Here is a 17,444-nt window from a genome sequence, read left to right as displayed (position 1 = left end):
TGTTCAAACAACCAAAATGGCTACACCAGAATCTCTGCTGCAATGCGACAAATAAATCAGCTCACAATTTGAGCTTTTTGCTATTTCATCAAGGAAGATAACTAGAAACACTGTTGTATAAACTAACCAATCTAAAATCAAGAGTACTTGTCCACTGTTCCAGTCAAATACGTCAAACCATATCTAAAACTCTACCCGCATAAATTTTCCAAGACATAGTAAAGGGAAAAAAATGCAACAGCTCCCACCCTCCAAAAAGGCCCAAACAAAACTACAAATTGATGTAGGTCAGTGAGTTAATCCTCAAAATCTCCAGCATTTTCTAATAAGTAGTTGGCTGCCAATTGCTCGTCACGGTCACATGCTAAAAATGCCTCTATGACTGAGGCTCTATCAAATCCCATTGCTTCAAGCTATATATGTATCATAAGTAAAGCCAATCAGCAATAGTGAAGCTAATGGTCAAGTCGGTGGAAATGAAAAGAGAAAATATCAGACTTAAATATTTAAGACATACCCTTCCAATTGCCTCCTGCTCAGCTGGCGTCACATTGATTGCATGAGGCATGTCTTGTTCAGGTTGATCAAATATATCACTAGTAAAAGAAACGGGGTTACATTTATAAATAAAAAATTTCTGAGAATACATATTATCAAGCGTTACTTTCGTGTTACCAATTGAAATAGCAAAATATGAAACAGAGATTACCAAGCATCGATGTTAGTAAAACACAACAATAATAAAATTGTCAAGCATATACCATATATGGCGAGCAGTACACTCACCCTTCTGAACCCTCAATAGGTTCGTTAATCAACTGGAGAAACTCAGCATGATTCTCTTGAATTACTCTTAAGAGACCAGGATTCTGCTTTCCAAGCTCCTGAAGTACAGGCTGCAATAGAAGTATTCAAAAGACATTAAAAAGTGACTACTTCATCACCAATTTGGTGATTGAGAATATAGTTATTTAGATACCTGCAGAATTTGCGGATTGGATTGCACCATTGATCGCAATGCTTGAAACTGAAAATGCAAAGACACAGTTATTAATACAGTTTAAACCAAATGCAATACTAAATTGTTAATTGTTCTACATGCATACCCTTCATTATATTGATTAAAAATGTGCAAATTCATAATACATTTCCAAATAGCTCCCGTCATACAAACCACAGTATTAACAGACAAGAGAACCAACGACAACTAACTTTATTATATGTCACCGCATTTTTCATATAAGCTAAAAATATGACGAAATGGAAAAAAAAACATCATCAAATTTATTGTTTACTTTCAGAAAGTTCTTTATACTTCATTTTTTCTTAAAAAATTGTAATTTAAGTCTATTACAATCTTATAAAACCGACTTGTAAGACGAGGTTTGTAACCACTCACACCCACATTGACTAAAAATAGATCAAATCATAGTATATATAAGTGAATGTATCAAATCATAATTTCAAACGGGTGATACAAGGTTGAGTTAGACTTAAATTACACTTTCTTAAAAGTATTCATGGTATATTATAATCTCAATTTTTTAGTGAAAAAGTTCAAGATACTAGAACTATTTCCTGCAACAGGATATGCAGAACATAAATGTTTACAAGCATTAAGAGCATAGCAATTTACGGAACCAAAACCCACCTGGGGATTGTTTCTTAGAAAGTCAAGTGACCCAATTCCGGCTCCAACACCAGAAATTGCTTCCTGAAAAAAAGTACATCTACTTAAAATAAAGCTCAAAAACTAACAGCACAAAATGTAAAGACTAGGTTTACCTGTGGAAACATATTCAAGGGAGAAGAGTTAGGGACACCAGGAACAGCTCCGGCAGTGACCCCATCTGTTTCAGTTGTCTGACTATTTGGGTAAGGAGCAGCTGGCACAGCAATTTCTGCTGCTTCAGGAATTCCCTGCAAACAAAACAAATAACTAAATGCAAAAGCTACGAAAATAAGATCTATGCAGTTAATTCTACAATGAGCACTTTATACATACTGAATACAGGTAGTCCACAGCACGCTCTGGGTTATTGTAAGCTGCTCGGAGAGCACGACTAACTGTATCTCTGTCCCAACTGCCACCACCCATGTCTATAATTTGCTGAATAGTCTGCTCAAGATTACTACCAGCAACTAAATTTGAAGCAGCCTGGCCATAAGTATCCGTAGTCACACTGCAAAAATGATACCAAATGGTTTTTCAGAAGACTTTATAACAGGAAATGGGTAATTGGCAAACAGCTCAATTTGTTAATTGAAACAAGAGGGTGATGTTATATTAATTTACGACAGAACTATAATTATGAACAATATTGTTAAAACTTCAAGTATACAATGTGGTGATGACGAGCACAGCAAAATGGGAGAAGCATTGATCAAAGCAGGGTCACATGGTTGCTCATGAAATCAAAGGATTGTGCACAGCATCAATCCGTTTAAGAAAGTCAGGCTTTGAGTTAAAACAGTTATTTGCTTTCTAAAAAACCCAACTCATAAGGATGGCCGCCTTCCCCAGGGATCCATTTGTAAATTAGAATAAAACCAAACAACTCTCAACAACACTCTCATCATCAACACTCTCACTCACCATTGGCTATCACAACACTGACACTATTGTCATTTATGCCAGCATTGATTACAAGGCTATGATTTGCCATTCTAGAATAAAATTTCTTGAGCCTAAAGTTTTGGTTGCCTGTAATGGAAAAAGGGTTGTTCAAGTTGCTTGTGAAACACGTAGCCTTCATTCATCTGAAATGCTAACTGAATGCAACATGCTGAATGAAATCTGGATATAAGCCAGATCCTTCTAAGAACAGTAACTTGTGTACAGGTAAAAGCAGATTAATTAGATTGGACCAAACTGAAAAGGAATTGTGCTGGTCCATGTTAGAATTAGACCATATTGGCCCAACCTATAAGTTATCAGGCTAGTCCCTAATTTAATTTCATCCTGATTTAGCATACGACCATAACTTCTGGACAGTGGAAAAAAATTAATTAGATCTGGCCCGATTTGGCCTCAGATAGAAATTAATTTGAATAGTAACCAAAGTAATCAGGTGGGCCATAACAGCATCAGACCAAATTCATGTTACAAAAAAAATCATTTTACCTTGAATTTATTACTAGAAATAAAAAGGATCCCTCATTAACAGCCTTCATTAGATGTAAACCTCTTAAAAGGAACATCAGGGCAAAAAGAATAGAAACTTCATCAGAATTTATAAGCAGTATATTCAGGCAACTGTAAAGATAAAATTCATACTTTGTAGTTGTGACATCTGTTGCAGGAGCATTATTGTTAGCAGATCTGCAAAACCAATTGTTAGGCAAAAATTTCAGCTGGTACAAAACCAACCACAAAAAGCTATTTCAAATAAACTCACTGGGTTTGTACTAGAGACGAGGAATTTGGTGTTGATACAGTTATAGGTGGGTTGCTAGCAGGCTGTAACACATGCCCAATCACCAGCTCATACAGGGGAAAAAGAAATAAAAGCCAAATGCCAACAAGAAGAAATAAAAAATGAGCAAGGAACATGCCTGACTTGATGAAGTGCCAGCAGATCCCAAGGTTTTACTCTGCAATTGAAGAAACATGTAAAAAGTATGTTCACAGAAGTAAAAAGGAATCACCAACAAAACATACCAAAGCCTAAGAAAGGCAACTATTGAAAGGACAAAAATGAACATGGAATTGGGTTTATCAAACATAATAGATGACCTACTTCAAATATATGATGACATCTAATGCTTTCACAATTTTGGTGACCTAACTTCTGAAAAACTAATATAATTATTAGATCGTTCAAAGACTGTTTAATAGTATGTTTTTGTATAAAAGATCATAGTGCTGCATATTATTTAGAAACAAATAGTTTAAAAATATGATAAATATTAACTCAACTTTTATTTCTCTAACAAAGGCAAGAATGTATTTATTAATATCTATAATTAAAAAAACGCACCAATATGAAAATCCGTGTATGTGACTGTTCATAAATGACAGCAAATATAACAAAATAATCTGAGAGGGGAGCACATTAGTAAAACCATATGCAATGGCTTGATTGCATAGTAAAGTGTGGAACGGCAGGGAGGAGAAAAGACAGCGTAGAAAGAGAAAATGACATCTTCAGTGCCATGGAATACCTACCCTAAAAGAGTACCTGGTCTTTAGGTTTATCACTGTACATCAAAATGACTAGCTGGGTTTCTGTTTAGCCATTTTAATTCTGTATGCCTACATGCTAGGCTACCATGACATTATTACCTTGCTGGTTAGCCACAAGTTTCACTTCAAAAACTAAAGGCAGTCTTTTACATTGGTAGAAAAAATATTTCAGAATTGAAAAGCACGATTGCATTACGCCATTTCATCATAAGCGTCATTTGGCATTGTAGATGGATACCCAACCTAGGACCTAACTCAATCAACCTAGCATTTTATTCACACCTAACAACCCAATCTATTCAGTTATGCTAGGCAGGCACCCTCAAACCTCACAGTCCCTCAACCAATTAAAGTGATCATTCAAGATACACTGACTTATCCCAACCAGGAATACTTTAACTACATTGTTTGTACGGTGATTACAATCACCTCACTTTCTATAAAGTCAAGACAAACACCTTACACCACCCAGGTAATCATCATCTCCGTATAACTAACCCCTAAGTCATCATGCTAACTTCGGAATATTGGAGTACCATGGCAAGTACACAAACTATATAACCGTAGAGGAAGAAGGATTTCAAACACAACAACCATTTGAAGCATGTCCAGAGTCATTCTCATCACATCAGATCAAGTTCTTATTGATTTTTCTTTTCCAAAAAAGATGACAATATTATTTTAACAGAATTTGTCGTTAAGGAAATATACCTTACTAAGCATTACAACAAGAAAGCCATCCTCAGAGACCTTATTGTCTGCTAATGTAGTTTCATCTTTCAAAACCTTGCCATTGTGGATCAGCAATTGCTGTCCACATGGGTAATTATCTTTGCCTTGTACATCTTCAATATTTTTCTTCACAGCCATAATCTGAGTGGGAATAAATAGTAGGGCAATGTCAGCTAACAAAGAACAAAATCTGAATGACCCTTCATGTAATATTAGCAGATTGATATAATAAAGCACTGCAGTCGTATTTTGGATAGAAAAAACACCAGAAATGTAACGGTTCAGGAAGATAGAATAGCAGAGGATAAATAGGGTGGGAAACAGTGAAAGTATACGAGAAATGGGAATGAGAGATATTACTAACAGTGTCTGAGGGCTGAACCCTGATTTCGAAATGGCTGCCTTTCAAAGTCTTGACGGTGAGCTTCATGCCTCCTCGCCGGTCGTTTGTCAACACCGCCGATTCCAATCCAATCACCTCCGCCCCGCCAAACCCTAGACTTTACCCTCACACCTTCTCACTCTCACAAACCCACGCTTTTTTCTTTTCCTTTTCAACTTTTTTTTTTCCTTTTACGCCTTAGATAACAATCCCACTCTTTTATTTTACTTTTATGATTCACTTATTGGGCAAATTCAAGTAGAAAAATAAAAAATGTGACTTCTTTTATTTTTTTTAAAACCCCTCATACTTTTTTTAATGTGTTAATTTCATTTTTTTAAAATAGATATACTTATTTCATTTATGATTCCAATTTTTTAAAAAAGATTTAACTCATTAATGAAAATTACTAGATTTACCTTGATGAAATATATCTTATTTTTAAATGAAAAATAGTAATAAATCGGTAAAAGTTAAGTCCTACACAGAATCAAAGAAAGGGTTATATGGTTTATCCTAACATTAAAAACAACATTAAAAGGATTAAACTCACTCAAATTAAAAGATGAAAAATAGAAAAAAAAAATCAAATTAAAACTTATAAACGAGATTAAAAAAAGAAAAAACTGTTCTGCTCATACGTCGTTTTAAGTGTTTTGTTTTTAGGAACAAGCTGGTAAAAGTGTTGTATGCAGTAATTCCATTAATTTGAAAAAGAAATAGTTGAATTAATGAAAAAAAAGAATTGATTTAATTTGTTTTAGAAATGCATGAGCGCGGAGAAGAGTGGATGAATATAGAGAGATATGCATGGCGGAGGTTGAAGAGAAAGAAAAATAAGCAATGAGCTAAATATAGAGATAGTAAGAGTGAAACGTGAAAGTGGCCAAAGAATGTGAAGAGAGAGTTGCTGAAAAACAGGGAGAACAGATCAGAGTACTTGAGATGCGGATCTCAACTCAGGAAGAGGTAGAAGCCTCAGAGAATATATAAGAGATCCGATAATGTTTTCAATGGTTGGAAAGTGTGATGTATGTGTGTGTATGAATGTATGCATTGAGGGAGCTGAAGAAGAAGAAGAAGAAGATGATGATGACGATGATGATGAAGATGAGTAGTGCGCGTGTGTCTTACTGGACAATGCTGCTTCTCTTCCTTGCAATGCTTGAGCCCTGCCCTGTGGCGGCTTTCGACATAACCAAACTCCTGTCGGAATATCCCTCATATTCCTCATTCTCCGACTACCTCAAGCAAACGCAACTGACCGACGCAATAAACGCCAGGCAGAGCGTGACGGTGTTCGCGGTGGATAACACCGCCATGGCTCCTCTCTCCGGGAAATCAATCCACCACATAAAGACCATCTTGAGCCACCACGTCGCGCTGGGCTACCTGGATCTCCACCAAACTCAAACCATCAGCGCCACCACGCTGTCGCAGGACGAGGGAGTGCTCCTCAAGATCAACAACGGCGACGTCACCTTAGTGTCCGCCGCCAAGCCAAACGGCGTGGCCAGAGCCAAACTCATAAAACCCCTCACGGCAGAATCCGAGAAGCAGTGTAATATTTCGGTGGTGCAGGTAAACAGCCTCATGATAAACACCAATCCGGAGGTTATAATCCCAGTCAAGTCACCTGTGCCGGTGATATCACCCGTACCGGTAATCACTCCGATTCCGGTCAAGTCACCCGTGCCGGTCATTTCACCCGTCCCAGTAGTATCGCTTGTTCCAACACCTACTCCGCTGCTAACACCAATTTCCGCCGATATTATATCACCCGTTCCTGTAATCTCCCCCGTTCCGGTGAAGTCTCCCGTCCCGGTCATAACACCCGTCCCTGTAATCTCACCGGTTCCGGTCATCTCCCCCGTCCCGGTCGTATCACCCGTCCCAGTAATGACTCCTGTTCTGGTTAACCCCCCGGCGCCGGCAGTCTCTCCCGCCATTCTGATTAAACCCCCGGCTCCAGTAATGCCAGCGGTGCCCGTAACTTCACCGGTTCCGGCAGTATCACCTGTGAGAGTGCCGGTGCCTGTCCCAGTCCCGGTGCCGGTAATGACACCAGCAGCTGGTGACGTGGTTGGGAGTCCCGGTTCTGCGGGTCCAGGTGACGGCAGTTCCGGTCCATATAATGGGGGTGAGACTGAAGCCGATGGTAAACCTAAGTCAGGGGTGGTTCTGTTTAGCGTGAATTGGTCTTTAGCTATTTTGGTTGCTTTCTCCTTTTCACTATTTATTAATTATGAGTATTGATGGATGATTAGTATGAGCATTCCAGCAGTAGATATAGGATTAGGACAAGGACAATTAATTCATTCCTTTCTTTACCTTCTTTCTATTATTCCTGTAATGTTTCTTAACTATATTACATGCATGCATTGCAGAATAATACTTTAATTTCTTTCTTCTTGCTTCTTCCTTTCTTCTTCTTGGATCTTTTGGATCTTGTACATTTTCATAACATGTTTCTGGTACAACGTTTTGGGTAAATGGATGGAACTAAAAGCCTTCGTTTTACCAAAAGCCTCAGAGTGTATCGTGTCAATGTTAGTTTGCCTCCTGTTTGATAGAAGAATTTCAGTTTTAAACTATTCTTTTAATAATTCATGTTGCATCAAAAAATCTGAGGTCACTCTTGCAACTTGCCTTAATCACAGCCATGTTATAACAAAGATTAGCTGAAAGTTTGTCCACGTTAAATCTCATTACATAGAGATGCCTATCATTACAACAAGAAATTAAATTTTGGGAGCATTTGAAACAAGAGCTTGTATAAAGCTCAGAAAAGCAACTCATGACCTTCTTAATTGAATGTTTTTTCAACTTATTTTCATGAACTGTCTATTCACGCATACCTTTTCTATTGAATACACATTTGTACGTGCCACATTGATGTGATTTAAAATTTTGAAACAACTTGTAGACTAGCTTATCATAACCAGGTTGTCCATTTCAATATAGCTTATCATAATCAAGTCTCATCTTAAATGTACCCAAGTCTCTGACATTGATACGCATTTCTCCTCAGGTGCTACCATTTCTTATTTGCCAATGAAAATATCGCCTCAGCCTAAAATTTTGAAGTGCCATGTTGATAGGTTTTCTATTTTATTCAACTTTTACTTTTAAGCATATATGATTTATGTTCAAGAAGTAATCTAGTTTTGACATTCTCACGAATCACTCAACGGAAGACTATGCTTTAGGAAGGTTAGTAGTTAAAACCAATCAGTTTCAATCTAAACTGAGGTGAAGATGATGAAAAGCCAAATTATACAGATGTTCATTGTAGTTTAAATACTATTTGGGCTAGCATATTTCAGCAGACTGCAGGGGTAAAAAGATATCTGAGATAAAATAAAATCTTTCAGAATAGATTAAAACCGTATATAATTGGAACAACAACATTACATTAATTTCACCAATTACCAAGCTGAGGACGATCTTGGAAATGGAAATTCACATATATCATATTACGATGTACCTGCGTGTGTCTTCTGTTAAAGATCGTTGTGGTCTCAAAGTAGATAATCTTTAGATTATAACACCACAATGCTCTCACTAATAATTTCTACAGCCCCTTTGTGTAAGTTTGACTCCAGGATTTTATGTTCGGATTTCTATTTTACTTGTAGGCATACATACAAAACTTGAGATTATTATCTTATGATCGCATTAAAGTTAAAAACTCTGCTGCTTGTTACTAACAATGAACACAGTTAATCTTATAGTCATTGACAAGTGAAATTGCTTGCTTTGCCGTTAGAGAAACCCGGGTATGACTTCTGACAAACTATTGGCATATTTACATACTACTGTCATACGGAGTACAGTTTCAGTTGTAAAAGAGAAACCTCAAACGATTTTGTTGTCACAGGGACGTGTACTTGGTTTCAGCGGCCAAGAAACATGCCTCCGCCATGCTGGCAAAGGGGAGATAAAAGAACGGTGGCTTGCCAGTTGCAGACTGCAATACATCAGTGGAGGTTTTATTTGTAAACGTAAAACCTGTGTCTGGTTTTTAAGTGTGATTTGCAGATTCTGATGAAGCTTCAGTGTGGTTGGACCATACAAAGATCCTCCAGAACGGCAATTGCTTACGCTTATGGTGGTTTTCTGTAACATCGCTTTCGGTTCTTTGTAGCATTTCCCACATCACATGTACATCTTCATATCCACAAGTCTGTACATCATCCTGAAGCTTCAGCAGTCCTTCTCCTGCAGCAAATAACAGATCATTCATGTTAATGCAACCGATGATTAAAAAAAAAGAAAAAAAGTAGTCTCAATAGCGTCTATGACATGCGTGTATGAATTGATAATCACTAAGGATAAGGATGCTTTGTGGATTCCATTTGGTTTACATAAAGCATCACCCATTGAGTCTATATGATGTAAAAAGCAACAAATATTGCTTGTGACTGAACTCTGGGTGCGGAACAGAGGAAACTTTTATCAGGCCACTCAGCATTATAAAGTAGTGATCACTGTGAAAAATACAAACTTTGACGATGTTATTTGCTGCCAGCAGAAAAGTTTTTAGGGGGCATAAAGGTGCACTGAAAAAGATGTGGATCCTACACCAATCTTTCCCTCGGTGGGAAGGGTGACGAAAGGATTAGTTAGCTACTGCTGAAAACACCTCTAGAATAATAATGTAAAGAATTATAAACTGCAGTGGGTGTAAAAATAGATATAAATTGCATTGATGTAGAAAGGTATGGTTTTGTCTTGAAGTGGCGTGCGTGGGTAGGTGGATTGAAATTAAGTAAAAACCAAAGCAATAATGCTTAGAATGAAGATCATGTGATCATGAAAAAGATTGCGAAGCAGAAGAAAGAAGAAAATTGAATTATGATGGAAAAGAAGAAGGAGAAGAGAGAGAGTAAGAACCGTTTTTGCGAGTCTTGAGACGAGCAGAGAGAGCAAGCCAGACACGCCTGACTGGAAAAATCATGTTGCGCCAGATATCCATGATGAGTTTGTTGGGTTTTGGTGTTATGTGGATGATTTTCTTTCTCTTTCTCTTTCTGGTTTTCCTTCTTCTCTGCCGAAGTGGCAACGCTACTATTCTTCTTAACCAGGCCAGACCTATCTGCTGTTATCATATCATCTCATATTCTTCCTTCTCTTCTTCCACGAACACCAACACAACACAGACAGAGACAGCGACCGAACCCAGGAACAAGAAAGCCTAATGATGTTCGCTATTACCCTTCCGCGCTTCTGTCTTATAAAACTCACACCACCGACACGTGCTCTTTAATTATTCTCCTGTCACTCTTTTTTCTTTTATTTATTCACGCCCCCACCAACTAATATTATTCACCACCCTTCCATTAACACAAACTACTCCTGCTTCTCACGTCTCCACATCATCCCATTTTCCTTTTCTATTAATAAAAATCCTATCACTTTCTCTTTCTCCTCACGATACTATATTCATTTTCATTTCAGATGTAGAAATAACTTTACTAAATTTTAAAATTGACATATTATTTTTACTTAGCTGAATATTTTTAATAAAAAAATTATATTAAGGATTATGATTATAATTTTTATTCAAATCTTCCTTTTCTTCCAAATCACTCACCACCCCCGGTACTGTGTTCTACAGAATTTATGAAATTAAGTTAAGTTTTAAATCTATTTTTTATCATTCAATAATACAATTTAATTAAGATTTTTTTTTCAGATCCAATAATAAAGATCAAATATTTTTATTTTTATCTATTACAATTTTAAAAATGGACACATTAATCTAGTAATTGTGGGTTTTGAATTCTTTCATAAGACAAAACCATGCAGATAAAAGACCATTTTAATGTAACGATGCAGACAAAGAAAATACCATTTTAATGTAAAAAAATATAAAAAAAAAAGGAATTACTAATTAAATATTTTTTTGAAGTGAGACGTTATCACTTTTTAATTAGAATTAGCGTTAATTTAGTGAAAGAGACGGATTAAAACACATTAATAATTTAAATATAAATGTAAAATTAATAATTAAACTAATTTAAATAAAGGAATGCTAGGAGAAGGGCTTATTTTATCATTTGTCACAAATATTACATGTAAGAACGAGGATCTCGATATTTTAAGTAAAGAAAGATTATTCAGAATTCAATTTTTTTAATAAAAAAAATAAATGTATTCAGTATTTTTTTCATCATTAACGAATAATAAAGAAGAGTAGAAAATTCATTTTAGAAACAATTTGTACAGGTACCCTGTTATGTTTATTTATTGACGTCTTCAAACTGCATACAATAATTTGCCGCTGTGGTTATTTAACTCAGCACACTGTAACTTCATAATATACTAATAATTAAACACGTTTTCATAATTAAAAATTACATTCCACCACGTGACTCACTATTTACATTGTTATGATTTGTGGAAAAAAAGAGACAAGACAATGCCAACTAAACATCTATATTCAAGTATATACTTATGTATTGTGTGGTAGGGGAAAAAAATATAAAAATATAAAAAAAATTGTTTCAAACCTAGGATTGAAGTCTCGTACTCAATACTCCAAGTTGAAGATCGAAAAGACGTAGTCTAAAGCGGACGGACGTTGCCCAAGACACTAAAGGTTGACTTGAAGATTGGATGAGTTGTCCAGTAGTCTTCCAGTTGACACGTAGGCCGGGCGAGTTCCCTGGTGGTCGTCATTCCTCCTCTTTATCCAAGTCGGGTGGGCGGATACCTCTCAAAGACACTTCGATGCTCAAGTTAGTAATGTAACCGAGCGGTTGGAAGAGCAAGTAGTGCATGTATATTGTGCATTGTACCTCTAAAGTCATACCTAAGACCTTTGTTTATATTAGTTGTGATGGACTTTTACCTTTTGCCGACCTAATGACGACCCAATGACATTTTAACCTTCATTATGGACTTAATGAGTCATTATCGTTTATATAATCTAATCATGTGGTCGACCATTCGATTATGCTGGTTAGTCAGTCTGAATGGCCGGCCTGGATGGTCGACCTAAATGGTCGACCTAGTGAAAGATCGGCCTGATGGATCGACTTAATGATTGACTGGATGGACAACCATAATAAGACTGTACAGAAGGACGGGCGTGTAGAAGGACCATAAAATCACGTGGAGAACTGTTAGGTACCATGTAAAGATAAATATATAAAGAATTAAATATATTTTTAAGTTTTTAAAGATCCAATATCTCAAATTAAACTTATTATATAATTAGTTAAAAAAACTGATTTGTCAATCAATAGAATCGGGAAGGAATGGTACTTTCCTCATTTGTTTCGTTTCTAATAACTTTTTAGAAAAGAAAAAGAAAAATATTGGTGAGCATTGAATGATTATTAGAAAATGAGAAAAAGGTAATTCAACAAGAGCGGCACCTATTCCCTGACACTCTTTGTCCTTTTATTCATCAATATTTTAAGTTGTCACTGCCAAAATAAAAACAAACACGTGCTTCATATTGTCTTGTCTTCTTTCATTCTATAAACAACATCCTTATTATTAATTAACATCATTTGTAATGTTTATCCACTCAGATTTTACTTCTTTTTTTATTCATTTAAGTCTTTACTTTTGAAACTCATATATATTTTTACTGCATATTTTTTTTTATTATTATAAAACAATAAAAAGAAAAAAAGGTTAATTCAGTGCACATGAAATATTTAAAATAATAATAAATAAATGAAGAAAAAGGTTGGTGTCGGTGAAGTTTGGTGGATGCAGGAGAAATTGAATAAAGAAAGCAGGTTGAGTTGCAATGCAATTATAAGAATAGTGGTTGGTTGGTTCTATCAGTTAGTACTTTCTATTACTCTATTTTAGGAAGAACATATTTTTGGTCTTCTCAATTACTGCACCAAACCACTGTCACTCTTCTAACCAAAATATCGGTTTTAAATATTTTTTTATTATCCCATCAAATTTCACAAAGTCACCCTCTTCAAAGTCCAAAAATGGACCCCATTTTTCACTTTTAAAATAACGGGACAAAGATTTTCAGTTCCTCTGCCCACACCCAGGTTTCAGATGTTCACGATTGTTTTGTTAATGATTTTTTTATAACTTTTTTTTTGTTCTAAATACAGATTGAAGTCTTTTATTCACTTCATATTCATTATTTGTTCGGTCACAGGAGTTATAAGTAAGAGTAAGAGGTAATTGGATACCAAAATCAGTTAAAATTAGGCTAATTTATCACAATAATTTTAAATATATATTTATAGATCTCGAACTTCGGATTAATATTACTTTAATTACAATTTAATTAATAATTTTGTTTAGTTTTAATATAATTATTTTTAGTATTAATTTTTGTTTAATCATATCATTAGATTTATTGGTTGATTTTTTTTAAGATTTTAAACTGGTAAAATATCCTATTTTAAGCTGATCAGACAGTTATACTACAAAGAATGTATTTGTTGAATATTGATTAATGTTAGTGCGTTATTAATAATGAAGTATTGTTTTACAGTTGATAAGAAACTTGAAGTATTAGAGGTAACGTGAAAGATGAGAGATTAGGGTATGGAATTAGAGATAGCTTAATTGTATTGCAAGGTTTAATATGGAATGGAGAAAGTAAAAAGCATTAGGTTGTATTATTTGTGTTGAATTTGTGAGGTTGAAGTGTGTGGAAAGGGTGAAAAGAGGGGTTGGTGAGTGAATGAGTTCCTTTTGTCTTAATTTTCAGATCTTCTTGTCTCTATGTACCTAATAATCCTGACATATTATAAGTCAATAATACAGTAACATTATTCTTATTACACGACACATCAAAATCTTGTTTAATTCTGTGATTTTTTTTTTTCCTTAAGAAAATTACCAATAAGTATCTCTGAGGTTAATAAGAAAATTAATAATATCAACACACTTCTTTAAAAGTATTTCTAATAAAAAGATAACTAATTTACGTCAAATCTTAATACCCTTTGTTATCTTGTCATACTATATGATTGAAGGCACTTTTATCCAATTTTGGATTATGCACTATCAATCCATGCAATTTTATTGCCAAGTTGTTCCACACATTGCAATTAATTCGGTTTTTCATAAATGGTTCAAGTCGAAGTAGAGGTTTATAATCATATTTGTCATAAAAGGAACTGATAAAAAAAAATTTTAAAATAGAATTTAATTTATTATTTTCATTCATATATACATATACTTTGTTATTATATCATTCTAATTTTACAATTCGAAGATAGATTAAGAAAGTTTTGATTATATATAATTTGCATGCTACCATCCCATTTCTTTAAAATCCAGTGTCTACTTTCACCACGAGAGAAAATTACCTAATTTTAATTTTGAAACTTTAATTTCAAGAAAATACTTTGAAGACCCAAGATGTTTCGTCTCAAATTTCTTTGTGAAGTACTATTTCAATGATTTTACATTCCTTCAGCGTCAACATAAATAACAATAATTATAATCTTTCTTTGATTGTTTTAGTGTCTATACCAAATTACATACAACCGATATATATATATATATATATATATATATATATATATATATATATATATATATATATATATATATATATATATATATATATATATATATATATATATATATATTAAGCTTCCATAAAGTAAATATACATTTTTATGGTTTTAGTAATTTTTTGTTTTATGGATATTAACAATCATCTTTTTACTTTTGGTTTTTCAACATACCATCTTCTATATCTCTCATCTTTTGTTGAAGGTTTCATCTTTCTCATAATATAGAACATTTTTTCTCTCATAAGTTATAAGTTAGATTCATTTAAAATGATGCCTACTTTAAAACATTTTCAGGTTAAATTACAACTTATATTCATTGTTTGTCATCTTTCCAAGTAAGATATCCAAGAATTAAAAAAAATAATCTTAAACTCTAACACCAAATAGAAAAATAAAACTCAATCTACTATTTGTATTAATATATTTTTGTATATAAATGTTACATTATAATTATACAATACTTTATACCATTATATAAATTTAAGTAATTAAATATTTTAATCTCAGCCACAAATTGTGCATCTCTCTTCTTGCACACCACTTAATGGCATTTCTAGAAAAAGGCATTAGGCAAAGTCAGAATTACTTTCTTGGCAAGTTGGGACGTGTAATCGCCATGCACCAATTTATTTGTGAAAGCTGTCATGTAATAACCTTATTTTTAGCACTGATAGCAGGAAAAGTAATTGGGAATAATATCTAAATGATATCTGTCATGTAATTTCAGGATAGTAGACCAAATTTTATACAGTGATGAAATGATTGGTATATATTAAGGAATAATTGTAGCTAATGTCATCTGTCCTATGACAATCTCGTGTATGTATTTTTATAAAGGAAATTGATAATAATTATACCGTTCGGTCTTGTGTTGATTCTCTATATTGTTCGATCTCATCGACTATGCTCGGTTGTAAATCTATGAGAAATATATATTTGTAAAGAAAAGAAAAGATTGAAAGATGAAATAGTGGATATAATATCTTTTAGCCATTATCTGCGGAAAAATTTACTCTTCCGACCAACAAGATGTTATTATTGATACAAGTTTTACGAAAGTAGTAATAAAAGTCAACGATTTTATTCACGGTACATATTATTTTTAGAAGTTGAAATTGAAGCTTCATTGGCGTTGGTTGTTCTCTTTTTAATGATTAAAGTTCATAAAAGAACACGCAGTGATTAATGTTGTTTGGCTCATAAACTCCTTCTTTAACCTATCTTTTCATCCCATATATAGCAAAGTTGGTGAAGACAAATTCATTTCTCCAATCCCTTCTCACTTTCTATCATTACAACTTATTTAATTTGTGTTGTCTCTTTTTTCTTTATATATATTTTGAAAAGGTTTTTGAATAGTGTTATGGTCTAAGTTGGATCTCAATAATGTTCTTTAAGGCATTTAAACTACTTAAATTAACAAACATTTGAATCATTAAAAATGGACAAATATTAAGTTAAAAAAAGGAGATTAAAACAAATAGAAGAAAAGACGGAAAGTATTTTTAGAAATTTAATATGATAACAACGTGAGTAATAGTAGTATAACACATTCTTACATTCATTTGATATATAAAATAAGGATAAAATGATCATAATAGAATAAATTTTTATATTTTTAAAAAAAAAAAGGTAAAAAATAAAAAAAAAATATTTATATACGTGAAAGTATCATTTCTCCTGATATTTTTTGGGTGTAAATTTGTACTCTAAAAAGAGTTAACTAAAGTAAAATTGTATAAAAGATTGGCATATAAGTTGTTGAAGGTGATAACATAGAGACATGATGGGTGATGGGAAATTAATTGGGTGAAGTCTGAGTTAAGTGACCACATGCATATGCTTTTGCGCACTGAGATAATTCTGATGCTGAATAAGGGCACTGTGGATAAATTATAGAACAAAAGAACTGAACCACATTGATGAGAGTGGAAAAGGCGATGATTCTGGCGAAGATGGCAACTTGGAACCAATTCAAATATTGTTTTTTTCTCAGCCATTCCACCCAAATTTGTTGCCTTTGATGGATGTACAATGGAAAAGCAGGATCAATCAGGACCACATCATGTTGTCATGTTCTGCTGTGACACCCACAATCAATTTGTGCTTAAGTCAAACACACATCACTCTTCTTTAATCTCAAATCCTATTATATAAATCTGACATTCGTTTATTCTTCTTTATCACACACACCCTCCTCTACTTTCTTTTAGCCAAAGCCAATCACAAAAGATAAGAGCTTAAATTAGTGCTTGTCCTTCTTGTTGTTGAATTGTAATACCTACATTCCACTTCACACCACTAACCACGGAAGAAATTTCAGTGTTTTGCAACTTGTAAAGGGTGGTAAAATTAGTGATTCTTTTGGATGCTTTTATCCAACCCAAAGTTAGCATCACCAAAAAGTTGTTAACTTTCCAAAATAACCGAGCATTGGATTCCGATAAAGAGTGGACTATCTGGATTGTTCTGAGATAAAATGTAACCTTCACATGTCATCAGCACAAAATACTTAACATGGAAGGATGGTTTTAGATAAGAGAGGACCATACGGAATCCAGGACACGTTGGGAATGATCCTCTGTTTAATATACTTTCAAGTGATTACCTTTTCTACATTGGG

At 34.0% G+C, this 17,444-nt stretch overlaps 3 protein-coding genes across 3 annotated transcripts; 1 reads left to right on the top strand and 2 right to left on the bottom strand.

Moving 5' to 3' along the window:
* Nucleotides 1-52: 52 nt before the first annotated feature.
* LOC108332307 (ubiquitin receptor RAD23b) lies at nucleotides 53-5,556 on the bottom strand. The gene is made up of 12 exons (XM_017567493.2): nucleotides 5,283-5,556; nucleotides 4,898-5,059; nucleotides 3,556-3,594; nucleotides 3,399-3,460; nucleotides 3,278-3,322; nucleotides 2,006-2,183; nucleotides 1,786-1,920; nucleotides 1,652-1,714; nucleotides 980-1,027; nucleotides 787-896; nucleotides 518-596; nucleotides 53-413 (listed from the first exon to the last, which is right to left on the bottom strand). The coding sequence occupies exons 1-12, from the start codon at nucleotides 5,346-5,348 to the stop codon at nucleotides 297-299; spliced, it is 1,104 nt and encodes a 367-aa protein (XP_017422982.1). The 5' UTR covers nucleotides 5,349-5,556; the 3' UTR covers nucleotides 53-296.
* An 836-nt stretch (nucleotides 5,557-6,392) lies between these two features.
* Nucleotides 6,393-7,556, top strand: LOC108332989 (uncharacterized). Its single transcript, XM_017568282.1, has one exon. It carries the CDS (start codon nucleotides 6,393-6,395, stop codon nucleotides 7,554-7,556), a length of 1,164 nt encoding a protein of 387 aa, XP_017423771.1.
* Nucleotides 7,557-9,050: 1,494 nt separating this feature from the next.
* On the bottom strand, nucleotides 9,051-10,524 carry LOC108333186 (uncharacterized). The gene is made up of 2 exons (XM_017568551.2): nucleotides 10,197-10,524; nucleotides 9,051-9,521 (listed from the first exon to the last, which is right to left on the bottom strand). The coding sequence occupies exons 1-2, from the start codon at nucleotides 10,276-10,278 to the stop codon at nucleotides 9,325-9,327; spliced, it is 279 nt and encodes a 92-aa protein (XP_017424040.1). The 5' UTR covers nucleotides 10,279-10,524; the 3' UTR covers nucleotides 9,051-9,324.
* Nucleotides 10,525-17,444: the final 6,920 nt, after the last annotated feature.

The sequence above is a fragment of the Vigna angularis genome, chromosome 11 (genome assembly GCF_016808095.1).
Source record: "Vigna angularis cultivar LongXiaoDou No.4 chromosome 11, ASM1680809v1, whole genome shotgun sequence".
Lineage (NCBI taxonomy): Eukaryota > Viridiplantae > Streptophyta > Magnoliopsida > Fabales > Fabaceae > Vigna > Vigna angularis.
This window is presented reverse-complemented; position numbering and strand designations above follow the sequence as displayed.